General features: G+C 43.4%; 1 protein-coding gene and 1 long non-coding RNA gene across 3 annotated transcripts in view; both read left to right on the plus strand.

Annotated features, from left to right (window-relative positions):
- The first annotated feature begins 10,941 nt into the window (after nucleotides 1-10,941).
- The window catches only part of CHCHD3 (coiled-coil-helix-coiled-coil-helix domain containing 3), a 150,215-nt gene continuing 137,621 nt past the window's right edge, over nucleotides 10,942-23,535 (plus strand). The window contains exons 1-2 of one of the 2 annotated variants that reach the window (XM_035566581.2): nucleotides 10,942-11,117; nucleotides 13,383-13,458. In XM_035566581.2, coding sequence (XP_035422474.1) covers nucleotides 11,037-11,117; nucleotides 13,383-13,458 — 157 coding nt within the window. In that variant the 5' untranslated portion in view covers nucleotides 10,942-11,036. The remainder of the gene's footprint in view (nucleotides 11,118-13,382; nucleotides 13,459-23,535) is intronic. The other variant, XM_035566582.2, reaches the window with a different exon arrangement.
- On the plus strand, nucleotides 13,514-19,086 carry LOC118258061 (uncharacterized). Its single transcript, XR_007708945.1, has 4 exons — nucleotides 13,514-14,128; nucleotides 16,334-17,960; nucleotides 18,274-18,419; nucleotides 18,896-19,086. It is a non-coding gene; the product is annotated as an uncharacterized LOC118258061 (long non-coding RNA).

Genomic DNA, 23,535 nt, shown 5'->3' on the forward strand with positions numbered 1-23,535 from the left:
TGCACTGAAGGTAGGTGTCCCGTGGAAAGAAACAGTATGGGATCATGTAATTAACATCCTACCATCATGCATATGCACAGGGGATGTTCTGAGAGCTTGCCGACGTCTCTGAACTTTTGAGTGCTTGACTATGTAACGGCATTCTCTTTCATGCAATTGTGTTTGAATGAAAAATCTGTATTCATTTTTCCTAGAAGAGATAGGCATTGACAGAAGATTCATTATGGTTCGTACTACTTCATTTCAGCCCAAAGGTCCTCGCTTATGGTAGAAGGAGGGCAATACTCAGACTATGGCCTGAATGCAGGCTCACGAGCCTGAAGGTTTGGGTCCTTGCCAGTCATCCTCACTGTAAGGCAGGTGAGCAATGTGTGGGCCTCCAGTTCTTGTCCCCTTTTTTAGGGTAGGAGACCTTGTGGAGCACATGATGGAGCTGGGCAAAAGGATTTTCAGGCTCAATATGCCATGTGGATGCATTTGTAAGATAATTAAGGATTTTTCAAAATACAACCTACATTTTAGATAATCATCTTTGTTTCTCTCTTTGTTACCTATTTCCTATTTCAATTGATTTCAAATGAAATCTTGCTCTTTCACTGCTTTTTTATGTGAGCATTGGCTGCCCTTTACTCACCACTTGGATTTAACGTTCCCAAATTTTATTAACCTGTTATTTACAAGCTGCCTAATCAAACAGATTAGCCAGCAAGACTCAAAACAAGACAAAAGATCCCATGTTAGTCTCTTACTGAGTAAATAATCAGCTTGGGTCATGTATAATTAATCAATCTGCTATTTCACAGAGGACTCAACCATTCCTGTCCATCCTGGCAAATAACACAGCTCTCTGGATTTTGCTGTGGCTGTCTCAGTTGCAAATGCAAGCAGCCGACTGCATGCTTTCTTCCAGAAAGGAAACCAACAAACTGAACAGAATGACCCTCTGGAGAAGCTAGAGAAGTGTCTGCACAAAATTCTGGCCACTGGGGTGTATGAGCAGAAGGGCCAACATGTGTCCACTGTGCCCTCTGCTAGACTGAGTCAAACTCAGCAACGGACCAGACAAACTGTACTGGTAACCGCTCATACCGAATGCTCTGGCCTCTGGGGGAAGGAATTATACTTGACAGGAATTGGTGTGACAGGTTGCTTTGAGTCATGTGAGGCTCAGCCAGCTTGCATTTCTGGATGTCACACTTTCAGCATTGACTGGCTGAGGTGCTTAACACAGGCAATAACACAGTACCGTTCCCTGAATTACACTCTGGTGCTTCATAGGATACTCCCACTCAGGTCTGAGTAGGTACCTGACTTTCCAAAGCAGCACAAGAGTTTGTTCCTTGTGTTGATCTCCCACATGCCCAAAATAGGCAGATTAGTTGATGACTACAAAGCCCTAACAGTTACAGGCAGAGTTCTTTAATGCCAAGGGAAATTAGTTGATGACTATGAAGTCCTAGCAGTTACAGTTGTATATTTTTTAATGCCAAGGGAAATTGTTGGATCACCTACTTTGACCTCCTGCTGCTCAGTTTCAGTCACTTACCAATAACTTCTGCCTGTCTGAAGAAGACATTGCTGTAGAAGCTCAGGCAAGAGACAGAGGATTTACCCGTTCCTTTGGGTTTGTCCCAGTGCCTTGCTGATCTGTTTTGCCAATTGAATGTCTCTTCTTTTAACACCCATCTTCTGTTACACCTTCTTCTACTAGATTGAGAAGCTCCAATATTTTCTCTTTGTGAAACTGCTTAAAAACCACTTAATCAAATAACCCATCAGTATTCTTTTTGTCAGGTAGATTCACTGTCAAGCTTTGTTTTAAGCATTGAATTTTTTCTTGGACTCTTATCAGAGTCCCACACCTACTTCTAGAATACTTCTAATTTTGGGGGCAGAATGCCATCACTGGTGTCACTCACGCTATATGCAGAGGTAAATTCATCTCCTTACATTAGTTGCTCTACTCCTGAATTGTTTAATCTCCTGTTTAATTATTATGGCACTTCAGTAACTTAGCTGACAGCCTCTTTGAAAATTTACTACTGGAAAAGCAAACAGTGTGAATAGTATACCCTGGATGGCAAATAGAGGACTTTTCCCCATTGATTCCCTGAGACTGTGTCTTGTTTAAAGCTACTATAATGAGATAAAAGAAATACAGGTACTTTTCAATTAAAGAACTATGATCTCCCTGGGGGAAATTCTTCAAGAAAATTGTGTAAAGAAACAATCTGGCTGCTACTCCATTTTCTTTTTGTATACAAGAAATTAAGATCTCTTGAAGAATGAAATAATTCTTGCTACAGGCAGTTTCTAGCAAAGTGATGTTGATCCTTTTTCCTCCAATGCAGCTTGGGCCATTGGATTTAACCAAAGGTTTACTTTTCTCCCAAAAAATAACCATAATATTGAGGCTAGTTCATTTGGCATGAATTTCCCTGTGGAAATGACTATAGGAAGAGTTTCAGTGAAGTGAATATCCAGGGCTGCTAAGTGTTGCTTTTTCTTCTGCAAATCAAGCTACTAATGACGACCTTCCCTCTCAGAAGAGTTCTGCACACATCCTACACCATTTCTGTTTTTTACTTTGTGCATGAGAATGCTATTTCAGACTACGGTGGACGTGCTGAGCAAGCTGTAGTAAAGAAACGAAGTCCCTTTTAGTAGCAGTGGAGATGATGTCCCAACACATGATGACTTCTCCAATGTCTGCTGGAAGGACTGGGGATGGGATACAGGTCAATAGCAGGATGGAAGTAGAAGGATGTCCCCACGGTACTAATATGTAAAGAGACAGAGCATAGTGAAACTTTCATTACAGAAGGGTGGAAGATGTTAGTATATATACACAAGCACCCTCAAATTTTTTCTGACTTCCTTTGCTACCTTGCTGGGAAGTAGTAAATGACTGTCCCATCCTGTATGACCTTTGAATTTTTCTCTATGTGATCCCTCATGGAGATCCCAGCTCCATGACTGCACAGAAAAGTGCCTTCTGTTCTCATCCTTCCTCTCTCTTCTTCCTCTCTTGTGTCTTTTTTATGCTGTCTGAATCACCTCTGGGCTGAGGCTGAGGGTTTCCATGTCACTTGGGATGTAGCCTTGGAGCTCTCCAGGGAAGCAGCCTCCAGGTCCTCACGGAGCGCTTATCCCTCCTGCTTGTTGCTGCTGCTTGCAACTCTGACCACCGTGCAGGCCTGCTCCATGGCTGGTCTTCCTAGGTGCTAAGGAAGCACAAATAATATGCAAAAGTATCAGATATCAGTTTTCCTGAGAGCAATTGTACATTTTAACCAAAAGGAGTTGAGGGAGGGAAGGAGGCGTCTAATAATATGATGGAAGAAGCGTCAAATATTAACAGAGATTACTTCAAATCTCTCTTCAGGCAGAGCAGAAAGGATAGATAATGATCAAAAAACTGCTTGTGAAAATGCAGCTCCCAGCCCTTGTGACTCAGGCCCCAGAGGAGCGAGGCCAGAGAGACTATCAATGCTAAGTCCCTGAGCCCTTGATGCTCTCTGCGGGAGGCACTTCAATGTGGCCAAGATGATGCTACAGCCCAGCCAAGTTTTCTGATGAATAACTCCATAGGGGGCAGAGGCCTGTTGAAGGTCATGAAACGGTTCTACTGACATTGATGTTAAATACTAAATCCTTCTGCTTTTGTAGCGAAGCAGCTGGAACCCAGCGATGTGCTGCAGTCCCGGCCACTCGCGTATTTACGAAGGCAAGTGCAATGAAGCTGGCGCAGCAGACCACCTCTGACAGGCAACTCCCTGTGTTCAATGATCACCTGGATCCATGGATCTCTGTGGCATCCGATACAATCTGTCTGACCTTCTGGTATGAATTTCCTCTACAAAGCAATTCATTTTTGCAGTCCATTAGACCTTCCTGTGTATTAAAGAGACAAATTCAGGAAAAAAACAATACACAGGATAGAAACAAAAAGCTTTCTTCTCTGTTCTGTATTGCATCTTAATTTAGTAAAACCAGATAAAACTGAATTTTGCTTCTTTGTTTTCTATAAGCTTTCAGAAATTGAAGCCAGGTGAGGTCCTGCCCTGTGCTGTGCCAGAGTTGAAGACAGCTCTGTCCAAACACGTTTTTCTATCTTCCAAGTATTTTCGCTAGTCTGATTTTCATCCTGCAGACCCTGTCACATTGGTACTGTAGCCTGTTAAGTCAGATTTGTGCCATCAGTAGGAGAAGGCCACAGGCTTTGCACTGACCCAACACCACAGGGTCACAGGATGGCTCTGGGCTTGCGGGGGGCTGAGCTGGGTGTCCCTGTGACACAAGCATCCCATGGCCAAGGGACAGCAACCCTCTGTGTGCCCGGGTGGGCACTGGGCAGCTCTGCCATGGGCACTGGGGACCAGGAAGGGGGCAGAGAAGGCAGAGGGGATGGAGATAGCCCTGGGGGGGCCCAAGGGTGAGGAGGAAGATCCTCGCCGTGAGCATCACACTCTCCCAAGGAAGACCTCAGGGTGATGACTTGCAGCCTTCTCCCTGATTGTGCTTGAGGGAGCCCGAGCCTGTCAGCCCTGGGATGCAGAGGGACGCAGGCAGGGTGAGCATCACGCCAGAGAGAAGGCGGAGTGACCAAGAAGGGCTTTTTGTAATAACAATTCAAATTGCATTACTGATGATGAGGCTTTTTAAAAAAATATCAGTTAGTTTGGACTACTAGACTGCTCCAATATTATCTGGTCTAACAGCAATAAACTCTTAGCTCATCTCCTACAGGCCATAACACAAATTTCAGTGTAACAACATCTTGAGCAGGTCATTCCACAGCCAGGTGGTCAGGTTTTTCCTCCTAGGTGTCCTCACGGCCAGCATCATGAATGCAGACTTTCTGAGGGTATTGCCACAAAGACACGAGCTGTCTGCAGGAATCGAGCCTGATTTCTGTAGGGCAGACATTTGCTTGGCTTAGTTAGGGAGGCACTTAGACCACTTAATGTTAGGCACGTATTCCTTCTTTAGGAATACAATTGCCCTGGGTTGCCTCTGTAATTGATGCCGAGTCTTCTAGAAAGGTAGTTCAGGTTTTGGGTGCCTACGTTGTAAAGCTCATTGGAGTTTAAGAGCAGAGGACCAGCCTCTAGAGGGAGAAGTGAGCTGTGTTCGGGCCATGACCTGTGCTTTTTGTGACCATGCACTGACCTGCAGGGCTTGAACACCACCATTCTTCTGGGCTGCACCACAGACACCTCGTGCTCGGCTAGATAAGGAATTTTGTTGGCTAAAAGCAGTAGTAGGTTGTTGTTATAAAATGGATGAACCACTCTAGAAGAGGGACCGCAGGCTTTCTGCCTCTGAAATAATTTGAGAAACCTATTTGTTCCGGGTATACCGGACACTTGGAAATGTTTTCAGATGCTCGGTAAATGGGAAAGATATTTACACACCCTACAAAACTCAAAAATATAACCTAGAATAGAAATGCTTTCGTGTGACTCATCTGCCCAGGCACAGAGGGAAGCTTGAATGCGCAGAGCAGCCTGAAAGCAAACCATTGCCTAAGAAACGTATTGTCAGGGTGAGCTGAGCTCCCCGTGCAATATACTCAGCTGTGCCTGAATTGCAGATGTTCCCCCCAAACAAATGTTCTAATAACTAGTTCTGCAAATGATATATATATATATGTTTTGTGAGTGTTGGATTCCCTTTAGAAGTAAATCCGTGGCGTGCTAGAGGATGAGGGAAGAAAGGGAAATATTCTTTACTTACCCCTTATGTCTGTACCTGCTCTTGTGCTTAGGTAAACTTCTACTCAGTGACTCCTAAGGTGGCAGAGGCCAGGGATGGATGTGGGACACCATATATAAACCTGGCACCTTTGAAAACCAGGCCTGAATTCTTGCCAATATTCAACAACAGTCTTGCACAAATGTTTTCGAGGCAGAATTGGATCCAGTGTTGCTGTGACATACTCAAGAAGAACCCTTCCTATGGTCTGCAGGAGACAGCTTCCCCTCTCACCAATTTCTCTGGCTGTATCGGTGCTTAGCACCATGCATGACACTTCTGCTTTTCAGCTTCATACCTCAGGGTACACAGAATGCCAAATGAATACCGTTGCTCTGCCTTTGTGTTTGCGGGCCTTTTTGCAGTGGTTGGGAATTTCGGAATAATTCACATCATCATTGCTTGGAATTGATCGAATCTTGTGCTTCTTTTTATTCATTCAGTCAGTGAGGAAGGCTGAGTTCATCAGCTGAACAGGCAACCCAGATAAGACAGGTTTGGGCAAGAATTTTTATTGTTCTGAAGATTTAGTATTCAGACATTATAGACTTGAGTAAATTCTAATTGTGTTTCTAACTCTACATTTAATAAATGGACCATGGAGAAGGAAAAAAAAAAAAAAGACTGTGATCAGCGGGAGGAAAAACAGGAAATGAGGCCATGAATCAAATCTGGTCTTGGAAATGACAAGTCAGGCTGGCTACTAATTCTGCTGCTCACTTGCAACTGATGTGAACCACACCAGTCAGATAAAAGTATATCGACATAAATAATCCCATATTAATATGACATAATATTAATATATTAAGCTTTGAAGCCCACGGGCAAATCTGAGGGTCCTAAACTGCATGATGTGCGTTAACTAAATCAGCTTTGCCACAGCTTCCTGTGGATAGTGCTGCAAGGAATCCAGGCTACCTCTGTGGAAGCGCAGAGATCTCTGGGGTGATTTATACGTAGTCCTAAACCAATTCGCAGTGTGTAGCAGCCAATAGGGAAATAAAGAATAATAAAATATCCCAGGCACTCCAGAACTGATCTCGAGGAAGTGGTGGTGATCTGCAGATGGCACTCATAACCTGGGGCTGTCTCAGACATAGCTAAACCCAGCCTCGCTCCTGCAATGAATATGATGAATTGAAGTCAACTTTTTGCTCAGAAAAAGAATAATAATTAATCATTATTCATTGATTGGGTTGTTAACCTTGATGATTCAAACCATGCAGATACAATTCTCCCTGTGATATCAACTGGTAACTGCTGCTGATAGGGTGCTACTGAGCATGTGGCAAAATTCAAGCACGCGCTTGTCTTAAACTAATGAGAACAACACACTGACTGTGAGAAGTGAAACAATGATTGAAGCATCGATTCTGAGATGAGCCACGAACCTTCAGCCTCTGCAAGGACTGAAATGGAACTGAAAGGGAATGTGTTCTGCCCTTTATATAACCATTTTCAATGTGTTTGCAAAGCTCACTTAGCAGAATGGGATGGCTTAGCTTAATTTGCCCTGCAGCTATAACAGGTACTGAAAGCTGTGCCAATAGTATCAACGGAAGCAGGATTTGGCACACCAGGAATGCAAGGAAGATCCATTATTTACTGATGAAATCTCATCTTATGGCAGAAGGCACTGTGGATTGTTACATCCAACAGGAAAGAGTAATTTTGATTTGGAGAGCTTGCAGACTTTTGCTATTACGGTCATTGCTGATAGGAGTAACCTAGGTACTATCAAAATCCTTCCATGCTGAACATTTCTAAGCAATAGATTACCATCAAGGGATAACCACGTAAAGTCATACGGTACAACATGCTTACCGTGGCAGTGACCGAGCAGGATGATCCTCGGCAGAATAAAAGCTCACAGCAGGTGTGCAATGAGCCTTTATATGTCACCTCCCCTATCAAGTGTTTTCATGGCATTTTATAAGTCTTGAGACAAGAGTCTGAAATTTAATAGCGACTTATTCCTGGGCTCATTAGGATTTATTTGTTTGTGAATGTCTGGCAATGCTGTCCTTCACTGCTCTGTGGCTTCACATTATAGCTAACACTTGAGTATCAAGTGGTACAAGAAATACCTCTACCACAAAGGAGTATGTCCAGGCAAGGACAAATCAAGACCAAACAACAGCATTGTTTTTTAATGAAGGATCAACTGTTTATAATCTGGCCATAAAAATGTCTGGGGTATGTGGAAAAGCACACAGCACCATAAGAAATGAATGTTTTTAACCTAATAAGACACTGCTTGTTTTTCAGATATACGATGAAATATTTGAAGTTTACCAGTTTGAGATGGATTTTTGGCTTACACAATTCATAAATGGGTTCAGATCAAACAAGAATCAGCAGCAGTTAATGGGTTTGTATTGATTGCTATATTTTTATTTGCTATTTTGCTCTTGCATTATCTTTCTTTCTTGGTAGAAATGTATTCTCTAGTAACCACTGAAGAGAACTGATACAGAAGACCAATGTTCTGTTTCTTTGGCACTGACTTACTGAATGACCTTGGGCATGCCACTTTGTCATATGTACCTCAGAAAAGTTTTACTATGACTGAAGATTAGGATGCAGGCATTTGAGGTAACACACATATCAAAAGAAGCCTGACTTGGCTGCACAGAGCTCCTGTAGATGGATTAACACTGCTGAGTAGTGGCATAAATTATTCTGTTCTGAGCTCTTTTTTGATGTTTTGATTATAACTGCTGCCTGCACGCATTAGTTTAAACTATTTTTTTCTATGCCACATAACAGCTAAATCTGTATACCACACTGATAGACACTACTCTTAAAATAAGCATGTTATTTATGAGTACATATAAACCTTTTAAAGTTATACACAGAAAAACTTCTTTTTCTATTTACAAATTACTTGTGAGAGTTGCAAAATAAACGTGAGTTTATTAGCCAGTTGTTAACGAATGGTTTTTGGTGTGCAAATGTGTTGTATGTTTTTCTAACATTATTTTGTAATACTTTTTTCATCCAGAAATGTCCTTGAAAGAGCTCTCAAATATGTTTGACAGTCCACCAGAAAAGCTTCTGACATATAGATAGCTCTGGCCTGCAGCAAAGTCTTTCATTTCCACCTATTATAGGGGAGCCATAAATTCTGGGGTACCTCAGTCTGGCTTTTTCTACAGTGAGTGAACCTTATAGACACATTAAAATGACCCAAAGAAATTTTGAGATGTAATTCAACCCATTTGTTCTTTAAGAACGTTCTCTCCCCACACCACCCCCAGCCCCAATCTATACATATGGTATAGTGTTCTGTAATTCCAAGTCGTACAAAACAATCAGAGAAACCCATAGTAGAAAATAGCTGTTGTTAAAGTCTTAATTCCTAAATAGAAATCTATCTGCTCAGCAAGACAAGAGCATTTTCTTAGAATTCTCCAAACAGAGGAGAGGACAAATGTATTAGAAGAGCTCAATTCTGATTTGGAGAAGGGCACTTCCACAACAGTTGTGTAGCTAACTGAATAAATACAATTTGACCCTCTAAAAACATTCCTGGTGCAGAAGGAAAAAATTGAATATCCTCAGCTTGCTGGTGCTCACACAGTGTCAAGACAGATAGATGCATGGTCCATTTATTCCCTTAAAAGTATAGAGTTACCAGGGTGTTGAATTTATAATACTGCCCCTCATAGAAACTGGTTTAACATCTATAAAAACAGGCATAAGCATTACGTCACGTACCTCAAGAGAACAGCTCATATGTCCCTGATATATTTTCAAGCAATTTTTATTATGTAGTGAAGTGGCTATCAGCCAATGCTTCAGCAAATATCTTAAGCCCCAAGGAAGGCAGATACTGCTCAAATGTCGTCTGACAGACACTTTACATCCAAATAAAAATTGCTTGAAAATATATCAAGGACACGTGAGCAGCGCTGTTGATGCAACCGACCTGATGTTTACATCTATTCAGAGAAATGAAACGAGTCAGTTGACATGAGCTGCAATAATCCATTGTGAGCAGCAGTCAACACGTTGGGACAGACGTCTTGCAAGGGAGGGGAAGGGTTCAGGTCACTTCGGTACAGATAGGATAGCCTTCCTTGAGCTAAGCAGAGGAAGGATTTGGAATGGGAAAAAAAAACAAAAACAAAAACAAACAAACAAAAAAACAAAATAGAGTTTTCCAAATACTCTAGTTATTATTATTTGTATATTTCTGACCAGTGTCAAGAAGTCGCAGGAGAAGACGGGGTTCACTGTGCATTATATATCTGGGCTAATAACAAGATGTGGTAAGTGGGTAAAATAAGTGAAGAGGCCAGATGGTGTGAAAGGAAAAACAATGTATATTCATATATATCAGCTGCGTAATGGTATTTCTTGCCTCATACCTAGGGACTCAGAGATGTCTCTGACACCACTGGGATCCAGAATGCGTTTCTTTTTCTAATGTCACCCACTAGAGAATACCTCTTTTCGGACCTCTGCCCAGCGCATACCTCTGCAACTCTGACAATTGGTAAAGGTAAGACATCGGACTCCCCCAACCTACAGAGCAGATTTTATCTGAACGGTTACATCCCGATGCAGTTCTTGTGGGCTGAAAAGAAAATGTATTCTGTGTTATTGACATTATTCAGCTCTTGGAAAAGAGACTACTCGACCACAGGTGCAATGTGAAGGGTAATTTTATGGCGTTATGAAGTGGAAAAGGGGCGGGGGTGTCAGCTCAGCCCCACATCCCCAGCTCAGCCCTGAGGCACCAACCCCACAGGGCCCCACTGATGCGCCATTACAGGGGCCTGGCTTTGCGAGGACAGGAGCACAACCACGCTCCTCCACGCCCCCGGGAGAGGCTGTGAGGGGTCCAGAAGGCACCGGGAGGGCCCCAGCGGCATTTCTCCACACACTCAGCCCGGCCCCATAGCTAAAGGACGGCTCCTCCAGCGCGGGACTGCAGAGGACTACACTACCCAGCAGGTACTGCGCGGACGCCCCGCCCCCCCGCCAGCCGCTCTTGGCGCTAAGCGTCTTGGGAATTGTAGTCTGACCCCCTCGGGATGTTTAAACCGCAAAAGTTTCCTCACTCTTTCCGGGTACCTCGCCCGCTCTTTCCCTGGTTTCCATGGCTACCACCGCGCAGCCAATGGCGTGCAGGCTTCAAAGCGCGGAGGGCGGGGCGAGGCGAGCGGCGGGCCAACGAGGGGCGCCCTTGTTGCGGGGCCGGCTGGCAGCGGGCACGGGCAGTCTCCTTGGGGCCGTCCCTTGGGCCGCGGCCTGGTGGCAGCCGGGCGAAGATGGGCGGCGGCGGCAGCACCCGGCGGGTCACCTTCGAGGCGGATGAGAACGAGAACATCACGGTGGTGAAGGGCGTGCGGGTGAGAGCGGGGCTCCCTGGGCACGGGGACCCTCTGAGGGGCCGCTGCGACCCGACCTGGCCCGGCCCGGCCCTGCCCTGCCCGGTCCTTCTCTTGTCACTGCCCCTTGGCGGTCGCTCCCCTCCCCCCCCGCCCCGTTAATTAGGGGTTTTGTCACTTAGGGCGCTCAGGGAACGGCTCTGCTTCCCCCGCCGGGCAGTGAGAGGCCTGCCATGGCTGGCTGGCTGGCTGCTCTGGCCCCTCTCTGGTTTCCTGCAGGCAGGGAGCGTGAGGGTGGTGGGAGGGCTGGAGGAGCTGCTTGGAGTCCTACAGTCATTAAGGTTGGAAAAGGCCTCCAAGATCATCAGGTCCAACCATCCCCCTACCAATGTCACCCACTAAATCATGTCCCTAAGCACCACGTCCAACCTTTCCTTGAACACCCCCAGGGACGGTGACTCCACCACCTCCCTGGGCAACCCGTCCCAATGCCTGGCTGCTCTTTCTGAGCAGAAATGTCTCCTCATTTCCAACCTGAACCTCCCCTGGCGCAACTTGAGGCCATTCCCTCTAGTCCTATCACTGGTTACCTGTGAGAAGAGGCCGACCCCCAGCTCCCCACGCCTTCCTTTCAGGTAGCTGCAGAGAGCAATGAGGTCTCCCCTGAGCCTCCTCTTCTCCAGACCAAACAACCCCAGTTCCCTCAGCCGCACCTCCTAGGACTTGCTTTCATCTCCCCTGGTCTCTGCGTATCACAGCTCCTCCTGTCCCCTTGTTCTCTTACACACAGCGTATTCTGTGGTGTCCCTGCCTGTGGCAGCGGGTTGGAACTAGATGATCTTTGAGGTCCCTTCCATCCCAAGCCATTCTGTGATTGTGCACCTACAGAAGCATTCCTGTTCTGTCCCTACTTAGGGCACGCTGTTACCTGTAACGTACCAGAAAGCTCCTGACACCGCACCACAAAACCTTGTGGCATAGAAATTTATCAGTGGCACGGCGCAGTTCCCAGCAGGAACGATAAGCAGCTGCCCTTTGTTGCTGCTCCCAGGGAGAAGCGGTGAACAGCAGAGGACGGCAGTAACTCCTGCTTTTTTCAGCACGCTAATGTTTGCCTGTTCTGGTCATCAAAGGGTCTTGGGCAAATAGGTGACAGTAACACAGTGTGCACAGCAGAGTGAGTCCTCTTTGACACCTTGTGTTCTGTGATTCTGCACAATATTTGTTACTTCATTGCTGGCTCCAGTTGCTTGAGTACTAGGAAGTGCTATTGAGATTTCTGTAAGGTATCCTAGCTCTTGAAATAGTGGGAGTGTAACCTGAATGATGTCACAGGTCCTAGGAAGATTTAGCTTCATTTAAATAACTGATGTTAATCAGTAGGGCGTCTGTAAATGGGTCCGTTTACATACATAAAGCTTTGTCATGTTAAGTTCGGAGTTTTAGGATGGAGGTAAGGAACCTTACACTGGAGGAATTTTACACTAGGAGTTGTATGTTAGCCCGCAAATGTTAGCAAAATTTTTCTAAGGCGCATTTCTACCAGCGAGAGACATCATGCTGTAGTTTTAGTAAAGAATTCTCTAATGAAAATTAATCTTCATGGGCAGTGAAAAGCATATTTTTATAGAGTTGACGTTTGAAGAAACCAAAAGGAGGTTCAAAGTTGGAAAACAAGAAGTCTCATGTTATTCTTTTTAACTTCTCTTATTTTTTATTGTGGGCAACGGTAGATCTGATACGGGCACGACTCGAATTCCCAGTTCGAGTCCCCATAATCAGCGCCAGAGCTTTAGGGTGTGCGTGTGTCAGCGTTAGGACAAGCTTAGTGGATGGCCTCCGTGCCGTGACCTGTATCGGGATGAAGCTCCTCTGCAACTGCACAGCGTGCTGGTCCTCTGGTACCCAGATAACAGAGAAGGGCAAAAAAGCTGATTTCTTACAAGCAACGTGTCAAGGGGATGTTGTTTCCTTTACCGTTCCCTGTATCCTCTGTTTGGTCATAGCAGTTTCTTGTGGTACGAGAGCCAAAATGACCTTGTTCGGTCTCATTCTTTGCTCTCAGAGATAAGTGCTCACCCTACAAAGCAGAGGAAGGATGGTTGAAATAGTTTATTGCGTGTTGCTGATAACATTTTAGCTGCTGCCATATCTCATTTTGTGGCTTTATGCTCTCTTTTATTTTTATTTTTAAGTTTTACTTCATTTTTGTGGGGGGAGAGGGGTAACGGAGTTGAAGGAAAGGTGCGGTCTGACTCAGTTTGGGCTGGGGGTTGTATTTTTCAGCTCTCTGACAGTGTCATTGATCGTATGAAGGAACCTTCTTCACCCAGTGGAAGACAGCACCGATCATCCAGTGCAGGTATGTCTGTATTTTCTGTGTTTTGGCGAGGGAAAGGAAATTTAATTTACCTTTCAGAGCCTTGTGACAAACCCGTCGCCATTTCACTGAGAGGATTTTTTTTAACGTTAACTTTTGCTGGTCCCTTTTTGAAGAAGGAAGCAGTTTCAGATGAGTTATATTACTCTTCCTTTTCTTCTGACAATAAAACGCGCAACACAACTGCTTATTAGACTCGATTTTTTGAGTTATCATCTATAACTTATTATCTAAAGGCCTTTCTTTTCTAAAATTAGAAAAAACCAAATATGGAAGTAGTGCATTGAGTCCTGAAGTGAAAATTCTCGCGTATTTAATCGACGCTGAAGTTTAGCACAGTAAGCTCCAGCTGAAATACGGTTAACCCGAAGGTAAAAGAAGGATGTGTTATTTCCCCATTAGGGAATAGCGGAAACAAGTTGCGTGCAGTTCACACAGCTCGCCGGCTCAAAACGATGGCTTTCTTGCCTCTTTGTGTTTTCGTTCTTGAGGTCTGTTCGAATGCATCGAGTGGGCTCCGTGCCAGGCAGGCGCTGGGCTAATTTAAAATAGTTCAGCGGAGCGAACGTGACGCAGCTACCGAAGGAGTGAAAACGAATGGCAGGGCTCGGAGCTCGTGATTTATGGCTGTGGACTGGGTGAAACCTGAAAGGTTCGAGGAAGGCTTCTTTTCTTATCGGTGCTTCAGAAATATTCACGGTAACGATATTCCCAAGGGGCCTTCTGCATTGCTGTTTAAAACAAACAAACAAAAACCCACGCTAAAATCCAGCCTCCTGATGAGAACTGTGCCAACAGTGGGCCGTGTAGCAGGACCTGAACGAGCAGAACATCTTTTTTTCATCTGAAGCATAGAAGGGTGGTTTCCTGCTGCATGGCTGAAGATGTTTATGGTGTAGGTGGCTGTGTCCGAGCTGGGTTCCCTGTGCAGTCCATGGGAAGAAAAAGATGTTCTGGGGGGACGGTTCGTGTAGCTTACCTGGGAATTGTACTTGAGGAAGTGACAAATCGGGCTCCAGGAGAGCCAGGGTGAAGAGTTCAGATGCCAGTGTCTAAGGGGGCCAGGTGAATCCACCCCAGAATGTTTCACAAATATTCCAGCTCCCAAGTGCTGCTGCTTTAGAGGTTTGGCTCTCCCCTTTATGAAAGGGAAGACTGTGACACAGCGAAGACAAGGAAAATACCCGTGCTAAAATGGAGTTAAACTGGCTTGTAAACTTAGTTTGCCCGATAAAACTGCCTAGGTGCTTGCTTAAGTAAAATTTAGATAGAGTAGGGCTGGCACACGAACTGCCAGATTGTCCATCTTTGCTTGTTGTTTAAATAGTGTCCGTCTGACAATGTACGTGCGTTTTGGTGTGGTGAAGAAATTATTCTAGGTAAAGAATTTAAATTATTCTAGGTAAAGGATTTATATGAAACAGTACTTGTGCGTTCTATCAGCTTTTATGGTGGTGCTCATTGCTTTTTCATCCTTAAACCTGGGTTATGGAAATTGCCTGGTGAACATCAGCTGGGGTTTTGGGGATGTGGTCACCGGAGACGAAGGCTGTGATATCTCAAATTCTTTACTAATTCACAGTTTGCACATATGGGCCTAGTGAATCGCTCGACCCTTTGCAAGCTCGGGAAAGGTTACACGTATTTTTGCTCTAAGAACTAGTAATTTAGGTGAAGTGCTTGTGTTTACACAGGATAATCAGGGTTATACGCCCGTTGCTCAATGGTTTGTATTTAAGAAGATTAAATTATACCTAAGTACACGCTACCACTGCCATCCAGTTCTCTGCTGGATGTTTTTTGATGAAGAGTTGCGAACTAGTGAATTTCTTTGCTGTGAGAGCAGCCAACCTGCTGGTTTATTTTGTAGCTACACCTTAGCTTGTCAGGAGGCTGAATTTGGCTGATCAGGTGGCGTTGCAGGAGCGGCACTCGCGTCAAAGCTAGTGCTCTGATGACTAAACGTTCAACTTCTCTGCTGATGGCTGTGGGGGAGACTCGTTCTGCTGTGATGCAGGTGTGCTTGGTGTTGTGTTTTTTTCATTAAGCCTCTTGCACTGATAATAAGAGACCTGTTTCCAGGTGGCTCCTCCCCTCCCGCGTGTGAATCTGGGGACGGTGAGTTGTTTTTGGGACAGAGTGGATCTCTCGCTGCTTCTGAAGAGAGTTTTCCGAGGGTGGTGGTGTTTGGAGGCTGGTTCTGGCTTCTGGACCACCAGTTGGCCAACTTCAGAACTTGACAGTTTATCGGCCTGCATTTATATCTTTGTACATTCTAGACAAATAATGCTTGTCTACATAAAAAAAAAAGTCTAGAGGGAGAAATGTTAAAGCTATTAAAAACAATCCTTTCCTTAAGTCTTTGATAGCTTTTGTTTGAGGAATAATGGATTAGATTACATGTGAAAGTGTGTGTCTTGTTGCTTGCTGATACATGATGTATTTATTGACTTCAGTTTGGGGTGGGAAAATGAAATTATATACACTTAGAACGAAACCTGGCATCTAAATACTGCATCTTAAAACATCCTAGCTTGCTTGGATCATTTTATGACTTTCGAGTAATATTAAACGCACTAAAATATTTAACAAGTGTAAAATCTTTAAAGCATGTCTGTAATTCGTAAAGCAATATTGATGAAAAGTAATTTGGTCAGATGAGAGCTTTTTTTTTTTTTTTTTGAGGGTATATTCTACCTAAAGCTTCGGCTGTAGCAGACAAAGGGAATGGTTTAATTCGTTTTAGCTTAGTGCATGTCAGGAAGGCTGATAGTCTGTCGTGGAGGCGGGGGGGAGAACAAATGCTTAAGTTATCAAGTTTCTGCATCTCAGCCAGACGTTCTTTCTTCCTTTGCAGAAGCAGATTACACTGGGGATACAGAGGATTTTTTTTTTTTAAACTGTGTTATTTATTATTGTTACTGTACTGTCCTCAAGAAAACAAATCAGTAGAGGACCTGTGTCACCCACTCCTACATGAGACCTAATAGCAGCATCCCCATACCAGCGAGGGGCTTACTGAGAAGCTGGCAACAGGCACCTGGCGGTGCATTGTGTGAAGATGAGACAGCGGACACGAAAGCAGGAGAGATTCAGGCTGGAAACGAGGAATAACCGTGTCATGATGAGATGAGTAAAGCGTTGCTAGATGTTAGTGCGCTGGAAGCACCAGTGCAGTGCGCTCTGTCCATCCCTGGAGGTCTTCGAAGTGCCAGTTGATAAACCTCTGAGCAGCCTGCTCTGATCTCTAGGCTGACCCTGCTTTGAGCAGGGCGTTTGGCAAAATCACCTCCTGAGCCCTCTTCCAATCCGAATGACTCTGCAGTCCTAAGATTTGGAGATAGCAAACTTATTTTCACACCCTAAATGCAACCAAGCGTTTTATTCTTTAAAATGCAAGTGGGAGCCATTATGATCACCTGGGCAATGTGCAGCCCAGGGGATCGTATCTGAGGACTTTTTTTACTTGGATCATTGCCCTTGTTCTTTGTCCAGCTTTTAGGAATATTTTTTTCCTCACTATTTGAAGAATTACAGCACGTATATATTCTCATTACTCCTACTGCTGGTACTAGTACTTCTGGAGAGTCAGATGCCGCATGAGTAAAACTAGAACTGGAGTACCTCATGATAAATGTTGTGGGAGGCTCTGCTTTATTTCTTGTGACTTTGAATTGATTTGGATTTGCACTTTTTATGAGTATCTGGAAGTTTACAGGGTTTTGCTAAATTTATGCTAGTTAAGCAAGAATCCTCTGCAATAAATCCTGTTAGATCTGTGCCCTTTAATGTATTATTTTCATCCGCTTTTTTGTTGCAACAACACTTTTTCTATATATAAATTGAAAGATGAAGTAAAGTGACATTTCTGTGACGCTATTTTGTAAAATTCCTCTTATTTTTAGAAAAGGAAAAACAAACAAACAAGAAAACAATAACAAAGCTTTAGCAAGACATTTTGGTGCCTGGGCTGATTGCCTGTTTTTTGTCTTGCTGTGAGACACCTGTACATCTCAGGCTGTTCCTTTTAGCCAGTAGCATGAATTTGCAACCTTTCCTCCTGCAGCAGCAACCAGGAGAGCATGGTCTCTCTGTTTGATAATGTTCATTTTCCCTTATTCTAGGTACAGATCTGGGTACTGTTTAGTAGGAGTTCTTAAACTTAACTGGCACTGGAAGCCTCTGTGAAATCAATCAAGTAGGAATCCCCAGCCAACAAGCTGAGCTGGTCTGTGGACAGCTGGTAGCCTGGAAGGCCCCGATTTGGATCTCCTAAAAACTGCTGTGTTTGTAGGTTTGGTTTGGTTTCTGACTTCTACAAAAGAAGTTTTTTGAAGGGATTTAGAGAGGTTTGGGAGGAATACTTAAGACTTGGCTTTCAGTCTGAAAATCGTGGAAGCCTCTAAACTTCCCGTCGTGGCAAGATAATATCGCAAACAACATTCAGCAGTTTTATTAAGGTACATCCTGCTGCCCTTGATGAGGTAAGTGGCTATATGGTGTAAAATATTGACACGTAGAGGGAGGGTAGCTTCATCAGAACATCTTTGCTTCTGATACCCAGGCTATAGTTTGCTCAGGGCATGTGTTTTTTGACACATGGTCTAAATCTGAGCAAGCTGTCTTGGGTATTCTTACATGTGGTGCTGCAGCGCTCACTCCTGCTCTCATGTGGCTTGCTATATTGCCACTTAGTTGTCACCGAGTTTCTCGGAGATAACTTTATTTTCAGTGATGTATATTGATATTCTTTGGGTTAAAGGTTCACTATTGATGGAAGTATTTTATTATCAAAAGGTGAAACGTCTTGTAACTCACTCGACTGCTAAAGATGCCTAACTTTTAGTGCTGTCACTCTAACAGCAAATCTTTACTCGAGCCTGACATTCATGTCACTGGATTGCAGGAGTATAAGGAATCTGGAATTATGCATGGGAGATGAAGTAAGTTTTGCATAAATTAAAGTTCTCACTGTCTGTGTGACATGCAAGGTGTTCTGCGAATGCTTTCAGATGGCTGGGTACGTCCTTTTAAAATTGGACTAAAATTAGAAGGAAGAACTAGCAACTAATGCAGCTGGCACTTCTGGTTTCCTTTTTGCCCATGGAAATTGGACAGGAGAGCTGTGGGAGGGCTTAGCTCACTCTGCATCCTGAAAGTACAGTATGAACCTCATCAGAAAGGTGGCACGTAGTTGGGGGAGGGTTGGGTAGGTGTGGTAGAGTGTTAGAGAATAGGGGAAAAGTCCTAATGTAGTTGTTTAAAAGACTTGGGTTGTTGAATGCAGAAAAGTTACACAATTGTACACCTAGAGCCTTACAAATGCTGGTCTTGGTAACAGAATTTTTTAAGGTGGGAATGCAAAAAGCTGTCTGTGCTCAAAGTACTCTTGTGTACTATACTCCCTGTGTTTGTCCAGTTCAAACATGCTTTGATTCTTCACTGAAATACCATCTTTGAGATTTCATCGCAGCTGCGCCTTCGGGCTGCCCGCTGTAATTGCGTTGTGCGTGCTGATAAACCCGGGGAGCAGCAGACTTCTCAAGTGCCCAAAGGTAGAGCAAGAACTAACGGCAGAAGTTGTTGGAACTTCGCAAGCAAATTCCAGATATTTGAAGGTACGGTCTTACAGCTAACCTCATCTAATGGTCTCGCGTCTGATCATGTCTCATCCTATAAGGTGGTGTGCAGGGACCTAAGCCATCAGGAAATGCCTACAAGAAGAGTTTTGTGCCAGTTTAGCTCCCTGAATTGAACCTCGTGTGCTCTGAGAAGTGTCTGCGGGAGGAGCAGGAGCACACGAAGGACCACCAGCGTCACTCTTCCTTCTTGGTGACAGCTGGCTTTTGGAACAGCTTTGCAGGTCTTGTCAAACTTGGGTTTCTTTCCTAAATCAGCTGCTTAAGCAACTTCACCATTCGTGGCTTAAGTGCAAGTGGGAGGAAACAAGCATGAGCACACCTCTGGGAAATACACCGTCAGTTTAGGGAAAAGCAGGACGGGTGATTTGTAGCACAGGTTAGGATATGGAAATATTACGTAGAAATTCTTCAGATGCCACTGTTGAGTGGCACAGACATTATAATTGCTATATTCAGTACAACAGTCCTTATATTTTCAGGTATTGACTTTGATGGTGTTATCTCAGAAGTACGCTTAGTCCATTGCATGATAGCGCAAAAAATGGTTTGGATTATGTTTCAATGAAAAGCAACACAAATTATTTTATTGAAAAATCTTCAAGTTTTCATAGACTAGATTTGTATTTTTTCCCTAAAACTGAAATAATACTGTTCAAGGGAAGATTCATTTTTTTAAATTAAAAAATAACCTTTACTGGTAAATTAATAATAACAATTTAAAAACAACCAAACAAAACCCAAGTAAGCCCCTAAAAAAAACTTACTCATCTCTCAGTATTGAAGTAGACTGCATGAAATGTGTGCGCTTAAATGTGCCCCGAGAAATGGCATTTGTGTTAGCATTAGCCCAGAGTTTGTCACGGTGCAGATTTGGATTCAGTTTGTGCTTGCAGTAGAAGGATGGGCCAAATGGAGATGTCTCTTGGCATCTCTTTCTCTCCCTGTTTCTTTGTTTCTCTCGCTGTAATGTAACAATCATGTTTAAGTTTGTATGGAAAAAGTGGCCCATGTGTGGGAGGCGTTTATGGCTGGAATTGAAGTAATTGATTCCCAGCCCCCCTTTCTCCTTCTGCTCCTGCTATTGCTTTATTTGTTGTTGCTCAGAGTTGTAAAGGGAGCTAAAGAAACGAATTCTGAAGCTTTCAGGGGTTCTGCAAATGGAAGAATTGAATTTTTGAGAGCTTGTGGAATTGAGTTTTTTTTTTTTCCTTCTTGTCTCCTACATGCAGGTCGGAGTGAGAAAGCAAATGTATCCCATGGATATTGTCACGTTTCAGGTGGACATCTGATTGATGTAATTAGGGGATCTCATTTTGAAACCGATAGAGAACTTTTGATATGCCACATGAAATTTAAGGAAAGAGCAGTCCCTCAAATCCTGTCCCACTTGAAGCATAATTAACTAGGTCTTAGGCTGAGTTAGATTCATTTGATGATGGCCAGCTTCTTTTATAGTTTTTCCTTTCACAAGTGGTTTTGTGTGTGTGCATCTCTTAGCGGATAGGCAGAATTTAGCTTTCAATGGCACTCATTTAGAAGTGTCATTTTTGTTTCCATATATTCTTTGAAACAGGTAATTCTTATGTACCGCATACTGTGTGCTTTTCTGGTCTCAAGTGGATTTGTCAAAATTAAATTTCATGCTATTCTGCTTTAGGCTGCATGTGCTCTATTAGGGTTTACTGAGTGCAGATGTTTGCTCTAAAAATCTTTGAGTGGTTGTGCGGTGCACACATAAAGCAATTTTTTGTCAGAGCTAGTATAACAAGCATAGCCAAAGAATTTGCTTAGAAATGGCTTCTAAGTTAGAACTGCCTGCTTTTTGATGTGGAAGCACAAGATTTGTGCATGCTAAAATACAATCTTTTAGTAGGTAGGAGAAAATCAGGCTTAAAGACAACTATTAGTTGTGGCATGGGATTCTTGTATTAATTTCTAGTACTGCAACAAGCTGAATTAAGAAAGCCAGTGAAATTGTTCCTGAAAATATAGGAAAAAAATAACCTGGGAAAAAGAGATTGTAGGCATTTCATGGAGCTCTTTGCCAAATGCATGTAATAATGAATTTTAAGGACTAAATGCTTTTGCATTTATGCATGGAGTTGTTGCCATCGCCTTTTACTAGCTCTGAGCACTGAATGGTTTTATAGTTAAATCCTGGCAAAGTTTTAGGCCTCTGAGCATAGACGGTCGGAGCTCAGCCTTGGGATAAGCTTATGGAAAATGCAGCTAGAATCCATCGTATGGTTACAGGGCAAATTTGGGAAGAGGCAGAAATCACAGTTGATGTACGCTGAAGTTCTTGGTTCATACTGAGAGTTAAATGTGCTGGAGATTGCCGGCAGTGGATGTGCTCTGTACAATTGGATATTTCCTGTGAAATTTCAGCCTTTGACTTCTCTAGTCCGTGCTGTGTCAAGGCACCGGAACAAAACCCAGTTCTTTCTCCTTTGTCCTTCGGAGACCTTCCTGGGATTATAGGTTGAAAAGTCGAGATAGCTGACTGAGATAAAGGGGTATGTAATTTAAAGGACGGTTAGAATGAAAGTCATTTGAAGCAGCTTGAATAGTTCTGCTGTCTTAAAGAATACAATCAAAAATATTGATGGTTTTAATGAAGTAAAGCTGATAAGTAAATGGGAATTGTTTGCCTGTAGCAGTATTTGTCTTGATAGCACTGTGCGAGGGAATTGTCATCCTGCCATAGAACATCCTCTCCAGTTTGAGAGTAAAATGTGTTCTTGTCCAAGTTCTCTCTCCACTGACTACAACTGTCGCTAAAATGAAATGAGTGGGGACTGTTATGGGGGAAGGACATCTCCAAATGGTTCTAAACCAAGCCTCCAGTGAACTGGTAAGAGACCATTTCCAATCACACGAAGTGGGAGGGGGTTCTAAGTGCATTTTTTTTTCTTAGCATTACTTAAAAACACCGCTTGTTAGGTATAATGTTACTCGGAGGTCTTGTTACCCTGCTGAAGTAATAAAACTTCGTGGGTTTAATAGATAATGCTACTTCGCTTTCCATCATGCTTTATATACAGGTTAGGGAATCTTCAGTGTGATATTAAAGAATGCTTTAGAGGCATGGTTTATCACATTAAGATGAAAAGAAAAGCTTTGTTTTATTCCTTCATCTTCAGGCTGCAACTGAGTGTTACTAAACCTCTTCATCACTTGTCAGATCAGACAGGTTAAGTATATTGTAAAGTGCTGCTTCTTGAAAGGTTTCCACCGCTTGTTTTTTTAGTTAAACAGGAGGTAACCATTCAGTCTTTTTTCTTTATGTTCCCTCCTACCTCGGGGAACCATTATGCACTTTCAGCTCCTGCTACAATTTTATTTTTTCCTGAGACTTCTGCGTGTTTGCATGTATACCAAATTCCTCCATTTTAAATGATCTCATGTGCAGATCTACTAGTAAAGTTTGAGGAACGCCAGCCTGGAAATGGCAGCTTTCAGGTATTACTACCTGTTGTTTGAAGTCTAAATTTAAAACCGGAGGCAGGACATTCTTCTCTTCGCCCTCGAGGTTTTTTGTGTGTCTGTTGCAACAGCTGTGTATTTGTTGTAACACCTGACAGTGCTTCTTGAAGCCAGTTTATTGGATTCTCAATTTTAGCTTCATAACAACGTTTAATTTCCCCTACTGTAAATCATCTAAAAAATAAGCATCTAGTCTAAGCTAGTCGTTTAGACTAGGGGTGAGATACTGTGTTTCATCCAAGATGATTGGCTTTTTCTTCCTATTTTTCTTTCTGGTGAGAAGGGAACAGCTTAACTGAAGGGAAAGGACTCACTTATCCCTGATGTTGCCAAGTGGCATTGCTCAACAGGCAGAGATGGGACTGGATGTTCTGAAATTTAAGCAGAAAAAGTAATATCTGCAGGAATCATTAGAATTACAAAGGCAGTGATTATTATTTAAGAGTGGCTTTAATGCTAATCAGACACTTAAGGAAACTGATTTTCGAAGAAGCAGCACTGGATGTTGCCGTCGTGTCTCGTGGTCAGTTAAGTTTCGACTGAGGACCAACCTGGTTTTATGCCAAGCTGTTGAGGAGGGGGCTGAACACCGGCTCCTTTTAATCTTCACTGGCATTTGCACAGGAGGGGAGAGAGCGATTTACTCAAAGAAAAAGTGAGCCTCGTGTTCCTGGATTAACGGGGAGCATCTGCTGACCAGCTACTCTTTGTCCTTAGGTTTTTCGTTTCTGACCTTTCGCCTGGCAGAACAGCCTTTTATTTATTTGTCCTCCCCTCCAACTTTTATTAGATTCCTGCCCTGTCTTTCTGGGATCTGAGGAGCAACTAGCCCATGAGTTTGCTCTTTCATGCTGGGCTAACCAGTGCTTGGTGACCAATAAAGGCAGCTCGATCTAGAATGGGACCCCATCTGCTTTTTTTTTTTTTTGGC

The sequence above is a fragment of the Cygnus atratus genome, chromosome 1 (assembly GCF_013377495.2).
Source record: "Cygnus atratus isolate AKBS03 ecotype Queensland, Australia chromosome 1, CAtr_DNAZoo_HiC_assembly, whole genome shotgun sequence".
NCBI lineage: Eukaryota > Metazoa > Chordata > Aves > Anseriformes > Anatidae > Cygnus > Cygnus atratus.